The 17,671-nt window shown below is 50.1% G+C and overlaps 1 protein-coding gene across 2 annotated transcripts in view; it reads right to left on the bottom strand.

Moving 5' to 3' along the window:
* Positions 1-17,619, bottom strand: part of CSNK2B (casein kinase 2 beta) — a 113,162-nt gene extending 95,543 nt beyond the window's left edge. The window contains exon 1 of one of the 2 annotated variants that reach the window (XM_078645998.1): positions 17,446-17,619. In XM_078645998.1, the coding sequence (XP_078502124.1) occupies positions 17,446-17,506 (61 nt within the window). In that variant the 5' untranslated portion in view covers positions 17,507-17,619. Of the gene's footprint in view, positions 1-16,984; positions 17,189-17,445 lie in introns of those variants that run through there. The other variant, XM_078645999.1, reaches the window with a different exon arrangement.
* Positions 17,620-17,671: the final 52 nt, after the last annotated feature.

Below are 17,671 nucleotides of genomic sequence, written 5' to 3'. Positions count from 1 at the left end.
TACGTGTAGTTGCTCTCCACCTAAACTTGAGAACTTCCCAGAGTTCTCTGCTTCTTTATTGCATTATTTAAGCAGCACTTTATTTCTGTACGGGTTTTGTTTAGAGTTAAACTGGGTGCTCCCTTGGGTAGCAAAAAAAAACAAAAACAAAGCTGTAATGTTGTACCGGGAGGGGTAAAAGGCTTGGGCTATTCTTACAGCTTGGCATGGATAGCACTGTGCTAATCCTACGCTTTAAGACTTTGCTGCTGAATTGGCAAAAGACTGTGTCCCTTTAGATCTCATATCCTATGTCTAAAGACTTTGATAGATCAGCAGACATGGGAAGTGATGTTATGGATTGCAACATCATGTCTGATTAAACTATGCTGGGTTTCACAACGCTCCGAGTCCCTTAGCTTCAGGTCAAAACCTTCCTTAAGTAAACATGAAGGCGCTATTGAGTCATTGTAGATACGGCATGTGCCCTCGGTGGAAAGTCTAACGGGTACTAGGTTTACGGTAGGCCAAATGCTGGTAGTAGGCTTGCACCACCGGGCGGGGCCACCCGCAGGGGGTACTTGTGAAATGTGTTTTTTAGACCTATCACTATGGGGTCAGCTCACGTAGTTAGTGAATCGCAAAATATGGCTCAAATCTTCTTTCTTTACATGTAGGTTACCTCTGGGGCGTGCTCCAGGTTTCAACGGGGGGTCCGTACTTACTGAGGGAGGGATGCTTAGCAATATTACAGTAATCTCTTTGCATGGCGGGGAGGCCAGGCCTACTTGGCAATGGCCTTGGGGAGGGTCACTCAGGTACACCTTCTATATTCTACACCAAAGCTTTCCAAACTTTTCATGTTGGTGACACAGTTTTTGGAGATGCATCTTTTTGGGACACAGTAAGGCAGTGTGACGAGCGATTGTAGCGAGTAAGCCTGAACCGCCTAAAGGGGGTCGGGGGGGTTCTCACTCACTATGTCTGTCTGTCTCTCTCTCCCTCTGTCTCCCTCCCTCTCTCTCCCTCTGTATCCCTCTGTTTGTCTACCTCTCTCTGTCTCTCTCTCTGTCTGTCTCACTCCCTGTCGCCCTCCTCCCTCTGACTGTGTCCCTCTGTCTCCCTCTGTTTCCGTCCCTGTGTCACCTTCCCTATGTCTCTGTTCCTCTGTCTCCCTCCCTTTGTCACCCTCCCTCTCCCTTTCTCACACCCTCTCCCTCTGTCTCTCTCCCTCTCCCTCTGTCTCTCTCCCTCTCCCTCTGTCTCTCTCCCTCTCCCTCTGTCTCTCTCCCTATGGCTGTCGCTCTCTGTCTCCCTCCCTCTGTCTCCCTCCTTCTCCCTTTGTCTCCCTCTCCCGTTGTCTCCCTGTGTTTCCCTTTCCCTCTGTCTCCCTCTCCCTCTGCCTCTGTCTCCCTCTGCCTCTGTCTCCCTCTGCCTCTGTCTCCCTCTGTCTCCCACTCTGTCTCCCTCTGTCCCTCTCTGTCTCCCTCCCTCTATCTCCCTCTCCCTGTCTCCCACTCTGTCCCTCTCTGTCTCCCTCCCTCTATCTCCCTCTCCCTGTCTCCCACTCTGTCCCTCTCTGTCTCCCTCCCTCTCACTCGGTCTCCCTCCCTCAGTCACCCTCTGTCTCCCTCTCTCTCTCCCTCTGTCTCCCTCTCTTCCTCTCCCTCTGTATCTCCATCTCTGTCTCTCTGCAAATCTGTCTCTGTCTGTCTCAGTCTCTGCCTCTATCTGACTGTCAGTCCATGTCTGTCCCCGTCTTCCTCCCTCTGTCTCCCTATCCATCTGTCGCTGCCTCTATCTGTCTGTCCCTGTCTCTGTTTGTGTGTCTCTCTCTCTCTGTCTCCCTCCCTCCGCCGCCCTCCTCCCTGTCTGTGTCCCCCTCTGTCTCCCTCCCTCTGTCTCCCTCTCGATCTCCCTCCCTCTGTCTCCCTCTCGATCTCTCTCCCTCTGTTTCCCTCCCTCTCTCCCGCTCTGTCTCCCTCCCTCTCCCTCCCTCTGTCTACCCCGGACTCCCTCCCTCTGTCTCCCACAGTCTTCCTCTCTCTGTCTCCCTCTCTCTCTCCCTCCCTCCCTCTGTCTTCCTCCCTCCCTCTGTCTTCCTCTCTCTCTGTCTCCCTCTCTCTGTCTCCCTCTCTCTCTGTCTTCCTCTCTCTCTGTCTCCCTCCCTCCCTCTCTCCCTCTCTGTCTCCCTCTCTCTTTGTCTTCCTCCCTCCGTCTCCCTCCCTCTATCTCCCTCTGTCTGTCACTCTCTGTTCCCTCACCCCGCGTGTGTGGCAGCCTGGGCAGAGACAGCTTCCTGTCCGGCCCTGTTCACTGTTCATGCGCACTAGTGAGGAGACGCTCAGTCTGTCGCACGCAATGAAGCGTAATGGCTGCTCCTCTCGTGAGCTTCCTGCTTATGTAGGCTTGCACTGTCCATGAAGGTACTGGTTCTCATGCGCATCATCCTTTCTTGTGCTGGAAGAAAAAAAGCATCCGTGCTGCAGCTGGGCATCGACTCTGTGGACCTGATTCAGATATGGGAGTCAAACCACAGTTCTTGTTACTAGCCTTACAGCTCCTGTTCAGGTCTGTTTGCAGGGTGCCTGTTTTTAGGTTTCGTCCTGGCGTTGCAACTGCGTAGCAGTTGCTCCGCCCAGGCGAAATCTAATGTTAACTCTATAACGGGGACTTGAAACCGCCCCTTCTTCCATTGGCTAGCTCCATAAATGGAGGCTAGCCATTGGAAGAGATTGCCTGTCAATCACGTTTTCCCGTTAAAACGCGATTCGGGGGCGTTTCTGGGTCTTTTTTTAAGCCCCGCCCTTTTGCCGTGTGTCCCGGGCCGCGCTGTGATTGGCTGAAGGCCCGGGACACCCCCGTGACATAATTTCCCAGGCCGCGATGTGATTGGCTGACGTCACGGGGGTGTCCCGGGCCGGCAGCCAATCACATCGCTGCCTGGGAAATTATGTCACGGGGGTGTCCCGGGCCGGCAGCCAATCACAGCACGGCCCGGGACCTGACTTGTTTTTTTCGTCGCCTGAATACAGCCCATTGTAATTTGGCACAATAATTCATAAGTAAAGTGGCTCGGATTCCCATGTTGGACTTAATTAAATGAAATCCCTGGACGGGAAACTTGGTAAGTGGTGCTATCCACATATAGGCAACGTCCACTGTCACACTATGAACCAGCGTCCATTCATACCAGTTAAACATCGCATCACATTCTTAACCCCAAATCCACCCCTATTTCCTTCTTTTCTCTTCAGAGTATCGATGAGTTGATTGATCGGGCGGTTCCTGCCAGCATCCGCCTGGGGAGGCCACTGAAGTTGGATGACCCCCGTCTGTGAGTGCATTTTTGTTTTCTTTTTTGTTGAGATGCAATCCATTCTTTTCAATTATGCACTGCCCCCACTTTAAAAAAAAGAAAGATACTGAATCCCCCCCACCCCCCAATCCTTCAAGAGTTTTCACTTCAGAATAGACGCATGCAGTGAACATTCTGTTCTCATGTGAGCATCCACATGGTGCTGTAAACAATAAAAATACTCTATAGCAAACCTCGCTGCCTAAAGGAGTATAAACAAACACGATGCACCTGCTCTGTGGCACGCTAGTACTCTTATGTCCTCAGACTGAAATAGAAAACAAGACTTTCCAGGTACTTTCTGCTGCTTTTTTATTTTCTGTTTAAGGTGCCAGGCTGGCTGTCAAATTATCAAAACATCTAGTGACTAAATGAACTGTCAGAGCGACTCTTAAAATGCCAACACCCCTTCCAATAAGGGCTGTGATTTGATTCTAAACTTCAGACCCCGCAGCTCCTGCGAGGTCCAAGGCCAGTTTAATCTGGTTAGGTCGAGATGACGTCAGACTCTGCGGTACCAACAGAAGCGAATAGCAGACATGAGGGGAAATAGTTCGCGCTCTGCAAAACCGGGGGTGGTGCGGGAGATTATTTGTGGATTTCAGGCATGTGGGGATTGCATTTCGTGTGTTTGCGCTTTTACGGTGAGATTATAGTGGAAAACAAGCAGCAAACCGCATTTTTAACTTCCTCTGGGATTGTAAATTAATTCAGCAGCAATTGAAACACGATTCGGCTGTTTTTTTCCCTCATACATGACAACAGGGCTGGCTTTAGGGTGGTACGACCGGTGTTGGGGCGCTGTGTTTAGCAATAACTTACAATTTGAAAAGCAACTGCTGCAGAGTTCCTTGTGCCTCCAGCTTTCAGGCAGTAATAAAGATGTCAAGATAACTGTTGTGATTGTTACTGCTAGAGAGTGAGATGCGGTTTGTCTAGTGGCAGTTTTGACTTGTCATGAAGCAGATCAGAGGGTTAATATGCCTGCTGCAAAGAACAGATCTGTATATTTTATGTGGATAGCAGAGTGGCTTAGTAAAGCCTGCCTTTACCAGCCCTTTAAAACAAACTGTATGTGAGAGGGACTAAGGAGAGATATGGGACCCTTTTTTTTAAATATATTTATAGGAGCTCTGTGTGGGGAGGGCTCTGTGTGGGGGGCTCTCTGTGGGTGTGTGTGTGTGGCATTTGCGAGAGATTAAGCTATTGGCATTGTAAATGACAATGCCATTTATTTATCTGTTTTTAAAACCAACACAAATAAAAATGTTGTCATTTACAATGCCAATAGCTCTAACTTTTGCAAAGGCGAAACCGTTGCATTGTAAATGCTTGTTTTTTTTTACTCATTCACACCCCGTTTGATCAGACCTGATGTGCCATGAGAGGACTCCAGCTTACATGTAGAAAGATTTGAAAAACACCCCTCAGCCGTGCACAAAAAAAGTACTCAAAGCAACAGCTACATATGGTTTACAGCGGGACAGAAAAAAAACAGCACATTTGTCTGCGGATACAAATCAATTAACTACTTCATTGTGCATTTCATCAAATAGCAGTGGTGCCGCAAAATACCACCTTCACCCGGTGGTGAACAAACGCTGCAGGTGAGCTGCCAGACAGCGTCAAACACCCACGCCCTCCAAAAACTTCATTGAACAAAACTTGTTCAGGGCCATTAACGCCACCAGCTAGGGGGCCACAATATTAGGGTGTTACCCGCACATGATGCAAGACATGAACATCACTGACCATGACATTGTGAAGCAGTATGGGAGACGGTTCTTTAAGACTACATTGAAACAGGGTGTAGAACTTGCAGTACATGTGGTCAACATAGTGAATGTAGAACAAGGAGGAGAGTTCTAATACTGCCTCACACTAAATGAAATTCAGAGCTCAAGATCAAATCGGTTTACCTCCTTTTAGATCAGAATCCTTGAGAATGCATAGGAGGAGGTTATGGTGAGATAGGAGAAGCATTGCAATAGCTCAGACACAATATCCTCATAATTAATAGCACAAGAAAGATAAGGACATTGACACAAAAAAAACAGACCTCAGACAGGACAAATTCCCTTTTACGTACACACACAGGGGGAAACCACAACCCTGCAACCAAGCACAGTCCTTTCTAGTAGAAAACATCAACAACATTCAGGCTTCTAGTTTCTCCTTTGGGCAATTGCGTTTTTTATTTTATAAGTTATTTACTTTTCTTTTGCGGTTCAGTTCAAAGTTGCACAACATCCCTTTAAGTTTGGAGTTAAATAGCAGAGTTGTTCTTTGTAAACAAACAAGGCATTGATAGACTTAACTCTGCAGGGAATGTGAAAACATATTGCTACTTGTGACCAGACTATGACAGGACACCAGGGATCTAGATTACTGCACAAAGAAGGAATTAGTGCAATGTATGGCCCTGAAGAGAAAAATTTGTATGGCCCTGAAGGGAATAAATATGACAAGTAACAAATGATACTTTTCATATCGCACACAAGTAATCTGTTTCTGGGTAATCAGATGATTGCTTTCTTCCAAAGAGACATAAGGTGCGGGAGGTAATATTAATAGTACCCTCCCAAGAAAGGAAGACAGGAGGGGCCTTAGTTCTGATGAGGGGCCCGTTAGAGTATAATGGATACAGAGAGCATCAATGTAAAATAAGTGATATGCTGAGAAAATACTGGCAACAGCTGTAACTCAACAGTATCCATACACAGAAGGGAAACATGAAGAGCAACAGCTTCTACAGCATCAGGTTTTTGGAAAGGTGTGGAGAAATTATTAGCCCTAAATTAATTATTTTAAGAATAAAGTAAGTGAGAGGAGTTTCTGGTCTATCGTACAAGGGTGGACATGAGCTGGGACTGAGGGAGAAGGCAGGCTTTCATTGTTGCCCAAAGGCCAAGACCAGCTCCGAGTGTTTTTTTCCTCCTGCAATTTATAGTGTGCAAGTCTGGCTTGCTGCTCCGGTACAGCTTAAAAGTATGGGTGGGCGATAAGTTCCGCTCCACCCGAGTTGTTTGTTGAGTTATGCCTACTCCACATAACGCTTGTGACAGAGTTCTGATAAAACTCCACCAACTGCACCATGGCAGTTTTTTAGGGCTCGCCTGCTGATGCGCTTCAGCGCATAGCTGGCGAAGCTCTATAGGGGCTTATCCAGTGTTTATCCACTGGCGATTCCACTGGCGATTCCTTCAAGTGCATGTGCTTTTTAGGTCATTGCGCTTGCGCAAGCCCTAAAAAGCGCGTGCACAATGCCACCAGCCGCCTGCCTGCCTCGCATTACCACATCAAAGGCAGCCCTCCGAGCGCATTTCTCACCCCCTAATTATTCACGGCCGGCCGGCAGGCACATCAAAGGCTGCTGCTGCCGTGACTCGCATTTCTCCTCCCTCCTCCCCTATCACTGCCCAGGCCGGCCGTACTTTCTCTTTACAAGGGCGCCCATTCCTGAATCACTTGAAATCTCTCCACATTATTTGCATTTTGTTAATTAAAAAAATTAACTTCAACACAGCGTTGCACATTTTTCTCGACTTCGGAAGGATGAGTCCCAATCTCATTTGTACAAAGTGTTGTAATGGGATTATTGGAGAGTTAGAGAAACGTGCTCACAAGTTACATTTTTATGCAAATCATCTGAGTAAATAAACAATAGCATGGTGCCGTTTGCGTCCTTGACTTGATCTGGTTTTTATTTTTATTTTGCTATTATTCTCACAAAGGCTAAGAAGGTCTGCCTACTTTAGTATTAAGTGCTATACGTCGCATAAGCAACAGCTAACCATTCACTCACCCACGCAACGCCACTCACCCACGCAACGCCACTCACCCACGCAACGCCACTCACCCACGCAACGCCACTCACACATGCAACGCCACTCACACACGCAACGCCACACACGCAACGCCACTCAGCCACGCAACGCCACTCAGCCACGCAACGCCACTCAGCCACGCAACGCCACTCAGCCACGCAACGCCACTCAGCCACGCAACGCCACTCAGCCACGCAACGCCACTCAGCCACGCAACGCCACTCAGCCACGCAACGCCACTCAGCCACGCAACGCCACTCAGCCACGCAACGCCACTCACACACGCAACGCCACTCACACACGCAACGCCACTCACACACGCAACGCCACACACACACGCAACGCCACACACACACGCAACGCCACTCACACACGCAACGCCACTCACCCACGCAACGCCACTCAGCCACGCAACGCCACTCAGCCACGCAACGCCACTCAGCCACGCAACGCCACTCAGCCACGCAACTCACACATGCAACGCCACTCACACACGCAACGCCACTCACACACGCAACGCCACTCACACACGCAACGCCACTCACACACGCAACAAGTTACATTTTTATGCAAATCATCTGAGTAAATAAACAATAGCATGGTGCCGTTTGCGTCCTTGACTTGATCTGGTTTTTATTTTTATTTTGCTATTATTCTCACAAAGGCTAAGAAGGTCTGCCTACTTTAGTATTAAGTGCTATACGTCGCATAAGCAACAGCTAACCATTCACTCACCCACGCAACGCCACTCACCCATGCAACGCCACTCACCCACGCAACGCCACTCACCCACGCAACGCCACTCACCCACGCAACTCACACACGCAACGCCACACACACACGCAACGCCACTCAGCCACGCAACGCCACTCACACACGCAACGCCACACACACACGCAACGCCACACACACACGCAACGCCACTCACCCACGCAACGCCACTCACCCACGCAACGCCACACACACACGCAACGCCACACACACACGCAACGCCACTCACACACGCAACGCCACTCACACACGCAACGCCACTCACACACGCAACGCCACTCACCCACGCAACGCCACTCACCCACGCAACGCCACTCACCCACGCAACGCCACTCACCCACGCAACGCCACTCACCCACGCAACGCCACTCACCCACGCAACGCCACTCACCCACGCAACGCCACACACACACGCAACGCCACACACACACGCAACGCCACACACACACGCAACGCCACACACACACGCAACGCCACACACCCACGCAACGCCACTCACCCACGCAACGCCACTCACCCACGCAACGCCACTCACCCACGCAACGCCACTCACCCACGCAACGCCACACACACACGCAACGCCACTCACACACGCAACGCCACTCACACACGCAACGCCACTCACACACGCAACGCCACTCACACACGCAACGCCACTCACACACGCAACGCCACTCACACACGCAACGCCACTCACACACGCAACGCCACTCACCCACGCAACGCCACTCACCCACGCAACGCCACTCACCCACGCAACGCCACTCACCCACGCAACGCCACACACCCACGCAACGCCACACACCCACGCAACGCCACACACACACGCAACGCCACACGCAACGCCACACGCAACGCCACACACACACGCAACGCCACACACCCACGCAACGCCACACACCCACGCAACGCCACACACCCACGCAACGCCACACACCCACGCAACGCCACACACCCACGCAACGCCACTCACCCACGCAACGCCACTCACCCACGCAACGCCACTCACCCACGCAACGCCACTCACCCACGCAACGCCACTCACCCACGCAACGCCACTCACCCACGCAACGCCACTCACCCACGCAACGCCACTCACCCACGCAACGCCGCTCAGCCACGCAACGCCGCTCAGCCACGCAACGCCGCTCAGCCACGCAACGCCACTCACCCACGCAACGCCACTCACCCACGCAACGCCACTCATCCACGCAACGCCACTCATCCACGCAACGCCACTCATCCACGCAACGCCACTCATCCATATGCAAAACGAAAAATGTCAAACTCTTCTATTGCGAGACCTATTGCATTTTCAATGCTTGTTCTTGCGTGCAGCTTTAAAACATTCAGTTGACACGCAAGAAATGGCACATAGAGGTCAACTTTTCAAGCGCTAGGACCACACAAACATCGATATTTTCTCAATGCAAGTGGTTGTGGGCAGTTGTGACCTTTCGCGGCGAGCAAGCTGCAGCTCGAGTCGAAAATCTAATCGAGTGGTAACAAAGAAGCAGTGGCCTCTGATGCACCAAATGGTGCAATTCACGCCGATTTTGCAACAAGAAACATGCTTCCGGCGCAAAAAATAAGCACAACATGCCAATTCCGCCTGTTTGCGGAACTCCAGGAAATCACGCTGAGCTTTTATATAACTCTGCGAGTTCTGCTCCCCCACTTAAGAGTCTATATCAGTCCCAATACACTCTGCCTGCTGACCCTTTGTCACATACAGAACGGCAATGGCCCTGCGGACAGCATAGCTATTGGATTCTCTTGGAGGAGAATGCAGACTACCTGCTATGATGGGTCAACAACTGTTTAACAGGTGACTGGGAGGAAAGAGCAGCATTGATCACTGAAGTTGTGCTGTGCACACAGAGTGAGAATGTGGATTACTTCTTCAGTGGGAGGCAAGGGTTGTCTTGATCACTGAAGGTGTGCTGTACAGGCAGAGTGAGAGCAGATTTCTTCTTCAATCTATACTACTATTATAAAGAGAGAACTGGGAACCTTTGAGGCGGGTAAACTCCAGAAGTACAGCACCAATCATAACACCCAATACACCATTGTAAAGGGGAGTGGAAGCAGATGGACATAGGCTATACATCTGGGCACCATATACATTAGAAAGGTAAAATAACATGGGGGGTAAAGTAGTCCCCGAAAGTAGTCCCTTCTGTGCGTTGTAAAGTACAGTGGGCATGTCGTGGGAGTCATTGGGGGGCGTGGTGTGTGCCGTCTCATCAAGCTCAAAGTTTGCCACATTCACTACAGTGGGCGTGGTGGCGTTACGTTGGAAACTACAGTGGGCGTCATCGGGGGGCGTGGCGTTTGCCGTCTCATCGAGCTCAACCTTCACTACAGTGGGCGTGTCGTGGGCGTCGGGCGTTACGGGGGACCATTGCCGCGGGATACAATCAATCAATGTGGGTGTCAATCATATAGCCGTCTAAATGGCCGCAAACTACAAATGAAGCGCCGCCGCTTTATGCGCAACTTTCCACATATCCACCTGTAAATAAAACATAACGAGTATTAACAACAATATGCCGCATGACAATAGCGTTAGCCGCCTGCATCAGGCCCCCTGAGAATAGCGTTCAACGCACCCTGACAACGTCACACGCCGCCTGCATCACGCACCCTGAGAATAGCGTTCAACGCACCCTGACAACGTCACGCGCCGCCTGCATCACGCCCCCTGAGACTAGCCTTCGCCGCTATCAACGCGACGGAAACACAGGTTCGGCTAAAAACAAACGTACCCCCAGCATTAGCCTGTCTGCAAATATCAAGCAGACAGGTAAACGGACAATTTCTCCTTTTAAAAAATAAAGCGTGTTATGGATTCGAAGGTGTTGGACTTGTATAGGCCATGAGTGGTGCGAGACACCTTGTTAAAATGTAATGTCATGAAATGGTGTGAGCACTTGTAAATTATCCCCCATTGTAAAATGCACCTGACTGAAATGTCCTATGTTTAAAATGGATGCCATGGCCAAGGGTTTTGCCACTGGACTGCCATAGGTCAGCGGTCTAGTTATTATTACCCAGCTACCCCTAGCTTTTGGAGGGAAAGCCTGGCACCCAGGGTGCTCAATCCCTCGCCTTGAACCAGTTTAGGCCAGCTTTCCCAACATTCTAGAAGGTTCTGGCACTGCCTGGGAGGAGGGTATAATAAGTAAGGGGGATGTGCCACCAGAGAGTCAGTCAGCGCTGGGACAAGAAAGTGAGGGGACCTGCTGCGAGGAGCTACCGCCACATGGGCCTGTGAGCTGGGCCCTGCATCCCTAAAACCCCCTACTCTACTGTCCCCTGGGCCCCTGACCAGGTCCCTGACACTGTGGGGACCGGGAATTACGCCAGCGCTGCGAGGAAGAAGCGCCCAGGAGGTGAGGAGTGGGACTGTCTACCCCCCTTGAGAAGCTGTGGCCCCTTTGAAGCACCATGGGGAAGATTGTGCCCCCAAAAGAACTGTTGCTGGCTGAGGTGCTGAGAGGCCCTGTGAAAGCGCTGGGCCCTGGGACTGTTGTGGCCTCCTAGTGCTGAAAAGCCTGCCAAGCGCTGTAATTTGGAAGAAGCGCTATAATTTGGAAACGCTGGTGAAGAGTTAATTTCCTGCCCCCTCTGCGTGGCCTGAGAAAGGAGCTGAGGTTGTGGGCAGAGGGAGGAGCAGTGCTCTGTGAATAGCGCCATCTGCTGAAGAGAATCGCGCCGTGTGGCCTGAGGGCACTGTGAGGGGAATCGAGCTGGAGGAGCCTACCCTCGGTTTGGCGCGCTGTCCGCCATATAATTAATTAAAAAGGGAGCCTACCCCTTACTGCCGCCGATTTCACCGGCGCGGCCCGGCCCTTGAGGGACCCCCCACTGCTGTGGGCATCGTCGCGGCGGCCCGCGGTGCCAGGAGAGGGCCGCCGAAGTGAAGTGAGGGCCGCGCTAGGCCCTGAAGCCTTCGTCACACGCATCACGTGACGGGGGCCCGGCCGCGTCATCGGCCCGCCCCCGCCACGCCCGGATTGGTCCGCGCGGCCGAGCCTGTAAAGGCCGCGCAGGGATTGGCTGTCGGCCGGGAGGAGCGACGCGAAGTGCTGGGTCCCCGTGAGGGAGGGGGACCCAGGTGAAGGGTCGGTGCGGGGCTGAGGGGGAGCCCAGATTGCCAGTGACCAGAGCGAGAGCCCACCGGTCTGTGCCCCCGCCAGAGGAAGCTGACGGAAGCCCCGGGTCCCCGTGTGGAAGGGGAGGGGCCCGGGTGAAGTCGCCAGAGGCGTTGCGGGGCTCCCGTGCAGAGGAGGGAGCCCCGGGAGGAGCGACCAGAGCGGGAGCCGACCCCACCGGTCTGGGTCCTGGAGTGAGGGGCCAGTGGAGGAGGCGGGGCCGGGGCACACTGTCGGTGCCAGCCCGCCCCCACATGAGAAGCGCCGCCATCCAGACCTGAGGAGTCCCGGGTCCCTGAGAGAGGGGAGGGGCCCGGGGGAGGCCCGAAGCTAGCCAGAGGTGTTCCACGGGGCTCCCGGAGTGGAGTGAAGAGGGAGCCCCGGTTGTGTGGCAACGGCCTGAGTGAGGCCTTGCGGGCCCCGTGTGACCCGCGCCGGACTAAGGCTCTCAGGTGTTGAGGAGAGCCCCGCGACTCGAGTGCTGTACGGCAGGGGCCTCGAGGCACATTGTCGGTGCCTGGCCCCTACTGCAGAGGAGACCCCAGAGGACGCCGCAGAACCTACCGAGCCCCACAGGAGCCATCGAGGGGTGCCCGGTGAGTGGGGCCTACGCTTAACTGAGTGGGGGGTAGAGAGGGCAACGGGACACCCCCCTTTTTGTTGACTGATCGGGGCCCAAGTGCCCAGAACCCGGGTAAAGGCCGCTAGTTACTGCTGGGGGATTAGTTAACCACAGGGTGCCAATTAGCCCCCTCCTCCCCCCCCCGAACTGCCTACAGAGACCCCGGTTCATCATAAAGGCCACGGGAGAAGTGTAGAATGTGGTAGTGGCCCCCAGGGAAATGTTTGATACGCCTAGCCAGGTGATGTGCCTAATGAAATGCCATTTTTACCTGTTGTCAGATGTTCCCTGAGGTTAGGCCTGGCTCCTAGGTTACTGTTACACGCTTATGGTGAGGCCAATTTCCTATCTAATGGTTAATTGTATGCTTTCGTGCCCACCGTGCAGGTGATTGTGCCTTTTATTACAGGTGTCCTACCCCCTGTGCTGGCCTGACGTGTCATTCCAGGCCCCTGGTTCTATCCCATGTTAATAAGCAAGCAGTGCTGATTTATTGCAGGTGTTCCTGTATGTTGGGATTTATTGTGATGCCCTGAAGTTTTCCTTTACAAGGGTTGGGTTGGAGTTAAACTGCCAAGGATGAGAGCCTGAGTTGGCCCCGCCATATTGGCCCCAGGTACAATGTCAATTTAGTCACATTTTTATATTTCAGATGAACTTACGGATTCAGCCCTTACTTTCCATGTAAATAATCCCCCCTTGATCCACTTGGCTCTGGTGCCAGTTGGCGCCGTGTTATGATACCACTGTTATGCATTTTTGCTTTGCAGGTTGGAGATACTAAACTTCTTAATTGTCCAACTCAAACTGGTGTCCTGCCTCTTTTGTGGTGTGCCTGGTGTGTCGTCTGTGGGTACTGCGTAAGTGCTTCACATGTCCTCGAAGTTTGGCCTGCCCGCTTGGTCCGTGCTACCCCCTTGGAGATTTGGGTAACCCCATTTCTTACAGAAGGATTGAGCATTAACTTAAAACTCTATAAGTTAAGTAAGCATTGAACACATTCTCTTTTTATGCCCGGACAACGTCGGGAAGGGCTGCTAGTATGATAATAAGGAGGCCTGTCCAGAAGTAACCCTTAACCAGCAGGAGGGACTTTATAGCAGAAAGCAGCTACTTAGCCATATTGAGTTTGTGGCCAATGGACAAATTGCAAAAACTGGAAAATACAACCTTGTAAATGTAGGGACTTTTTAAATCTATTTTCAACTACTGCATTTTATTGAAGGTTTCATTCTAAAACATGATCATAATGTGACAGCAAATAAACATTTAAGTAACTGCAGTTTTACCAAAAGTAACAGTGGTGCTTGGGTGATGTCCCGATTATATGTGCTTTCTTTTAATTTCCTGTGGGGAACTTGTTACGGACTTCTCACAATAGTCGATATGAGGACAGAAACATAGGGGGCACAAGATTTGTCCAAAAACAAAACTATTGGGTCTGATAGAACTGAGACTACACTGCAGGACCGCTTGTTCAAAGGCCCATAAATGTAATTGTGTTGCATTTCATTGAAAAGACCAGGATACTGGAAGTTCTCCCCCAGGGTAATGTCAGTTGTGTGCTAGGTTCCAGTCCAGTTTTCAGATCATACTTTTACTACTAGAAGTTAGCTTGATTTTACATATTTCCATTTCTGGAAGAAACAGAATAAGAGAGATAAGATTGTTTAAGCGCACATAATTTGGTTGGTTAGAAAAACAGAGTTTAAAGAATTATATCTGCTGGTTTCACAGCTTTCAACTTGCCCACCAGACCACAACTGAAGTAGGGGTTCTGATGGAGAGGCTCATTGAATGCCTTCAAAAAAGTAAACGCTGCAAGTATCAGGTAGTTTAAGCAGAAATGTATTGCATTGTTTATCACCAGCATATTTTGGTAAAGTGTTAAAAGTCTAGTGTAAGACTGTCGTCTTATTTAATCGCAAAAATGTACCTACCGAACCATATCAAGGAAGAAGAGATGATAAGTTGAATGTATGGTAAGAAGAATGATGGAGATGTGGACAGAAGATATAAGAATGTGGACAGAAGATATAAGAATGGGGTCATGTGAGTTATCAAGATAGGTGAACAGATGAAAAGGGCTTACAAAGAGGTTGGATGTTAAGCCAGGGAAAGAACTGTTTTAGCACTTTTCGCTAAGCAATAATTCACCAAAACCTGCAATCAACTAATGTGGGCCATTTTTTGTTTTTGATTATCCCACCCATTTGTTGTTCCAATCCAATCCTGGATATAAGGGAAGAAGATAGGATTTGATTTATCGTCAACGCCTAAAATGAAACCAAAGCAGCCTATTTGCGCATCACAGAGTGGGCCTGTTTAAACAAGTTAAAGGCACCTTTTCATTGTCATATATTTTGTTGTGTCTATTCTTCCCCAACAATCCTACATCTTAATTGCCTGCTTGTTGGAAATGGGGTAGAAAACAGTCTCATTTGAATAGTATTCCCTGCCAGAACTGAATTTAGTTTGTGGGTAAGGGAGGAGAAGGTTGACAGCCTTTCCTCTGGGTCCAGGTTATCCAGTGTTTTTGGCAGTACCATTAACTCAGTTTCATATTTTACCATTAATGCCCGAAGGCCTAAGTTACCCTTTAATTCCAATTGGATAACCATGAATCATGCATCACTTGACTCTCCAAGGATAGAGATAGGGAGAAAGCTTACATCAGGAAATGACAGAGGGGTTGGAACTCCCACAGTATGACAAGTATAGATACTCTATAAATACAATAACCGGACAGAGCTTAAAGTTATGCAGCCCAGGAACCTGATTTAGAGGAGGATGGCATTGTATAGACCTCCATACACACACATTGTCTCTCATAGTCCACCCCCCCCACCCCAGTTAAATGTTTTCTATTCGTCAGTTCACAAAGTGTCCTTGGGTCTTTGCAAGAAGGCATGATCGGGGTTTGTGTGCAACACAAGGATGGTAGAGTTCAGTCACATCCTCTGACAAAACTAAGGTGTCCGAACAGGAAAACCTGTAGAGAGAACTAAGAGATAAGGGATGAAGAAGGGAATGAAAGTTGAACATATGAAATGAATATGGTGGTAAGAAGACTGAAGATAGTGAAACGGGAATAAGCCCGAGTGGAGAATAAGAAGGGAAAGGGCATGAAAGGAGAAGAGCAAAGTTAAAGAAAATAAGGTAATACGGTCAATTAGCGGGGGGCAGGGAGGGGAGTAAGAAGATGAACAAAGGCTGAGAGTGAGAAAGTGGCGAGGTAACAGGTGAGTGGTGAAAATGGGAAGGGTTGAAAGAAAAATAATTGGTGAAGGCATGAGCAAAGCTGCAAAGGCTGAGAGAAAGAGAAACGTGCTAAGGAAAATTAGATGCCAACAAAGGAAGAAAAGAAAAGACATGAGAAAGAAAGGAAAAGGCTAAATGAAGGAGATGAGAGAAAGGAATCACAGGCTGAATGCGAGGAGAGAGAGACATGGTGATGGGAGAAAACAGGAAGAATCGTCAAGTTCAAAGTGTGGTATAAAGAGACTAAAAGATATGGTCAGAATTGAGAAGAATGAGGGTGGCCTGGATAAAGTGCTCGCTTTACTACTTTTCGCCACAAATTACTAACCAAGCAATGATCTCGAAAAAGACGTACAGAGCAAATGCGTGCCCCCTTTTGTTTTTATGACGCTCGGACCAATTTTTTATTCTAGACCGATCTGGATCCCCATATAACCTGGATATATGTGGGGGGAAATAGGTCAGATTTAACTACGCCGCCTTGAAATGAGGCCAAGCAGGCTTATTTCAAATCACAGTGTGGCCTGTTAAGGCTATTAAAATGGCACATTTGAACACCCGTTTCTGTTTGGTGGCTGGAGAAGGTAGCATGTAAAGTCATGCCAGACATAAACGTACAACCAAAGGTAAGTGGGTGCCACATCGCCTCTTGTTGCTCCTCCAAAAACATACGGCAAACGTAACAATCTTCCGTGGTAATATATTGGTAGTGCCTTGGGTGATCCCTCCCTACTATGAAACTCTGCCAGGGTCCAAAGGAGGGGGTGGGGCCGAGCTTGGCCTTCGCCTAGAAACAAACCTGCTTATTTCCTACTCAATGCAAGGCCAAGCATAGGGGTGTCTTATGAGGACCTGGGGTACGCAGGCCAAGACACACAGAACCGGCTCTAAAATTCAGAGAAGTAAACCATAGCCCGGGGCTTAGGCCATGAATGCAGGATCTCCTAGCAGCTTGCAAGTAGCTCCTCCCAACCGAACCATAGCCCGCAAAGAAAGCAGGCACACTTACCCCGCGAGGGGCGCCCGTCACGGCGGTGCCCGGGTTTGGGAAGGGGCGGTGGAGGCCTCTGTGCTCTGGCTCACCGATCACGCGTAGCAACGGAGAACGAGGAGGAGGGGCGGCGAGGATGGAAATAAAAGACGGACATTTCTGGAGTCTTTCGTCTATTTCTAAACGCGCTATTGCCTTCACCTCTTCTGGTTCCGCCGCCATCTTACAACGGAAACATTTTCGTCCTTCCGTAAAACCGCCTGACCCCCAATCAAGCCTTCACTCAACCACATTGTTCTCTAGCTGAACAGAACAACAAAAGGTATATTACACCAAAAACAACGCTATTAAAAAGCTTCTCCTGATTCGGCTCTAATTACATTTCTAAAATGTTTAGGGGAATGTCGAGCTACGATGTGAGTTAGAGGCAATTTCAATAAAATATAAGAAACATGAAGCCACTGCAAAATGGCGGTCACCGTTGTCGCGCTCCGCTCCCCGTTCAGATTTCTTCGTCCCCTCCTCCATTTTGTTCGCCATGTTGCAGCTAAAATGCGATGTGCATGTCTGGAGACCAGGTAGTTGAGTGCGGCATTACTGTAGTTATGATGTTCCGGAGTTTGACGAGACTAGGCGCACTGGTTAGACCTGTGTACGGCGACACTACAAGTCCCGACGAGCAACGAGTGATGCACGATCTTGTTG

The sequence above is a fragment of the Lissotriton helveticus genome, chromosome 5_1 (genome assembly GCF_964261635.1).
Source record: "Lissotriton helveticus chromosome 5_1, aLisHel1.1, whole genome shotgun sequence".
Taxonomy (NCBI): Eukaryota; Metazoa; Chordata; class Amphibia; order Caudata; family Salamandridae; genus Lissotriton; species Lissotriton helveticus.
Note: the sequence above shows the minus strand (reverse complement) of the source record. Positions and strands in the feature narration are given on the sequence as shown.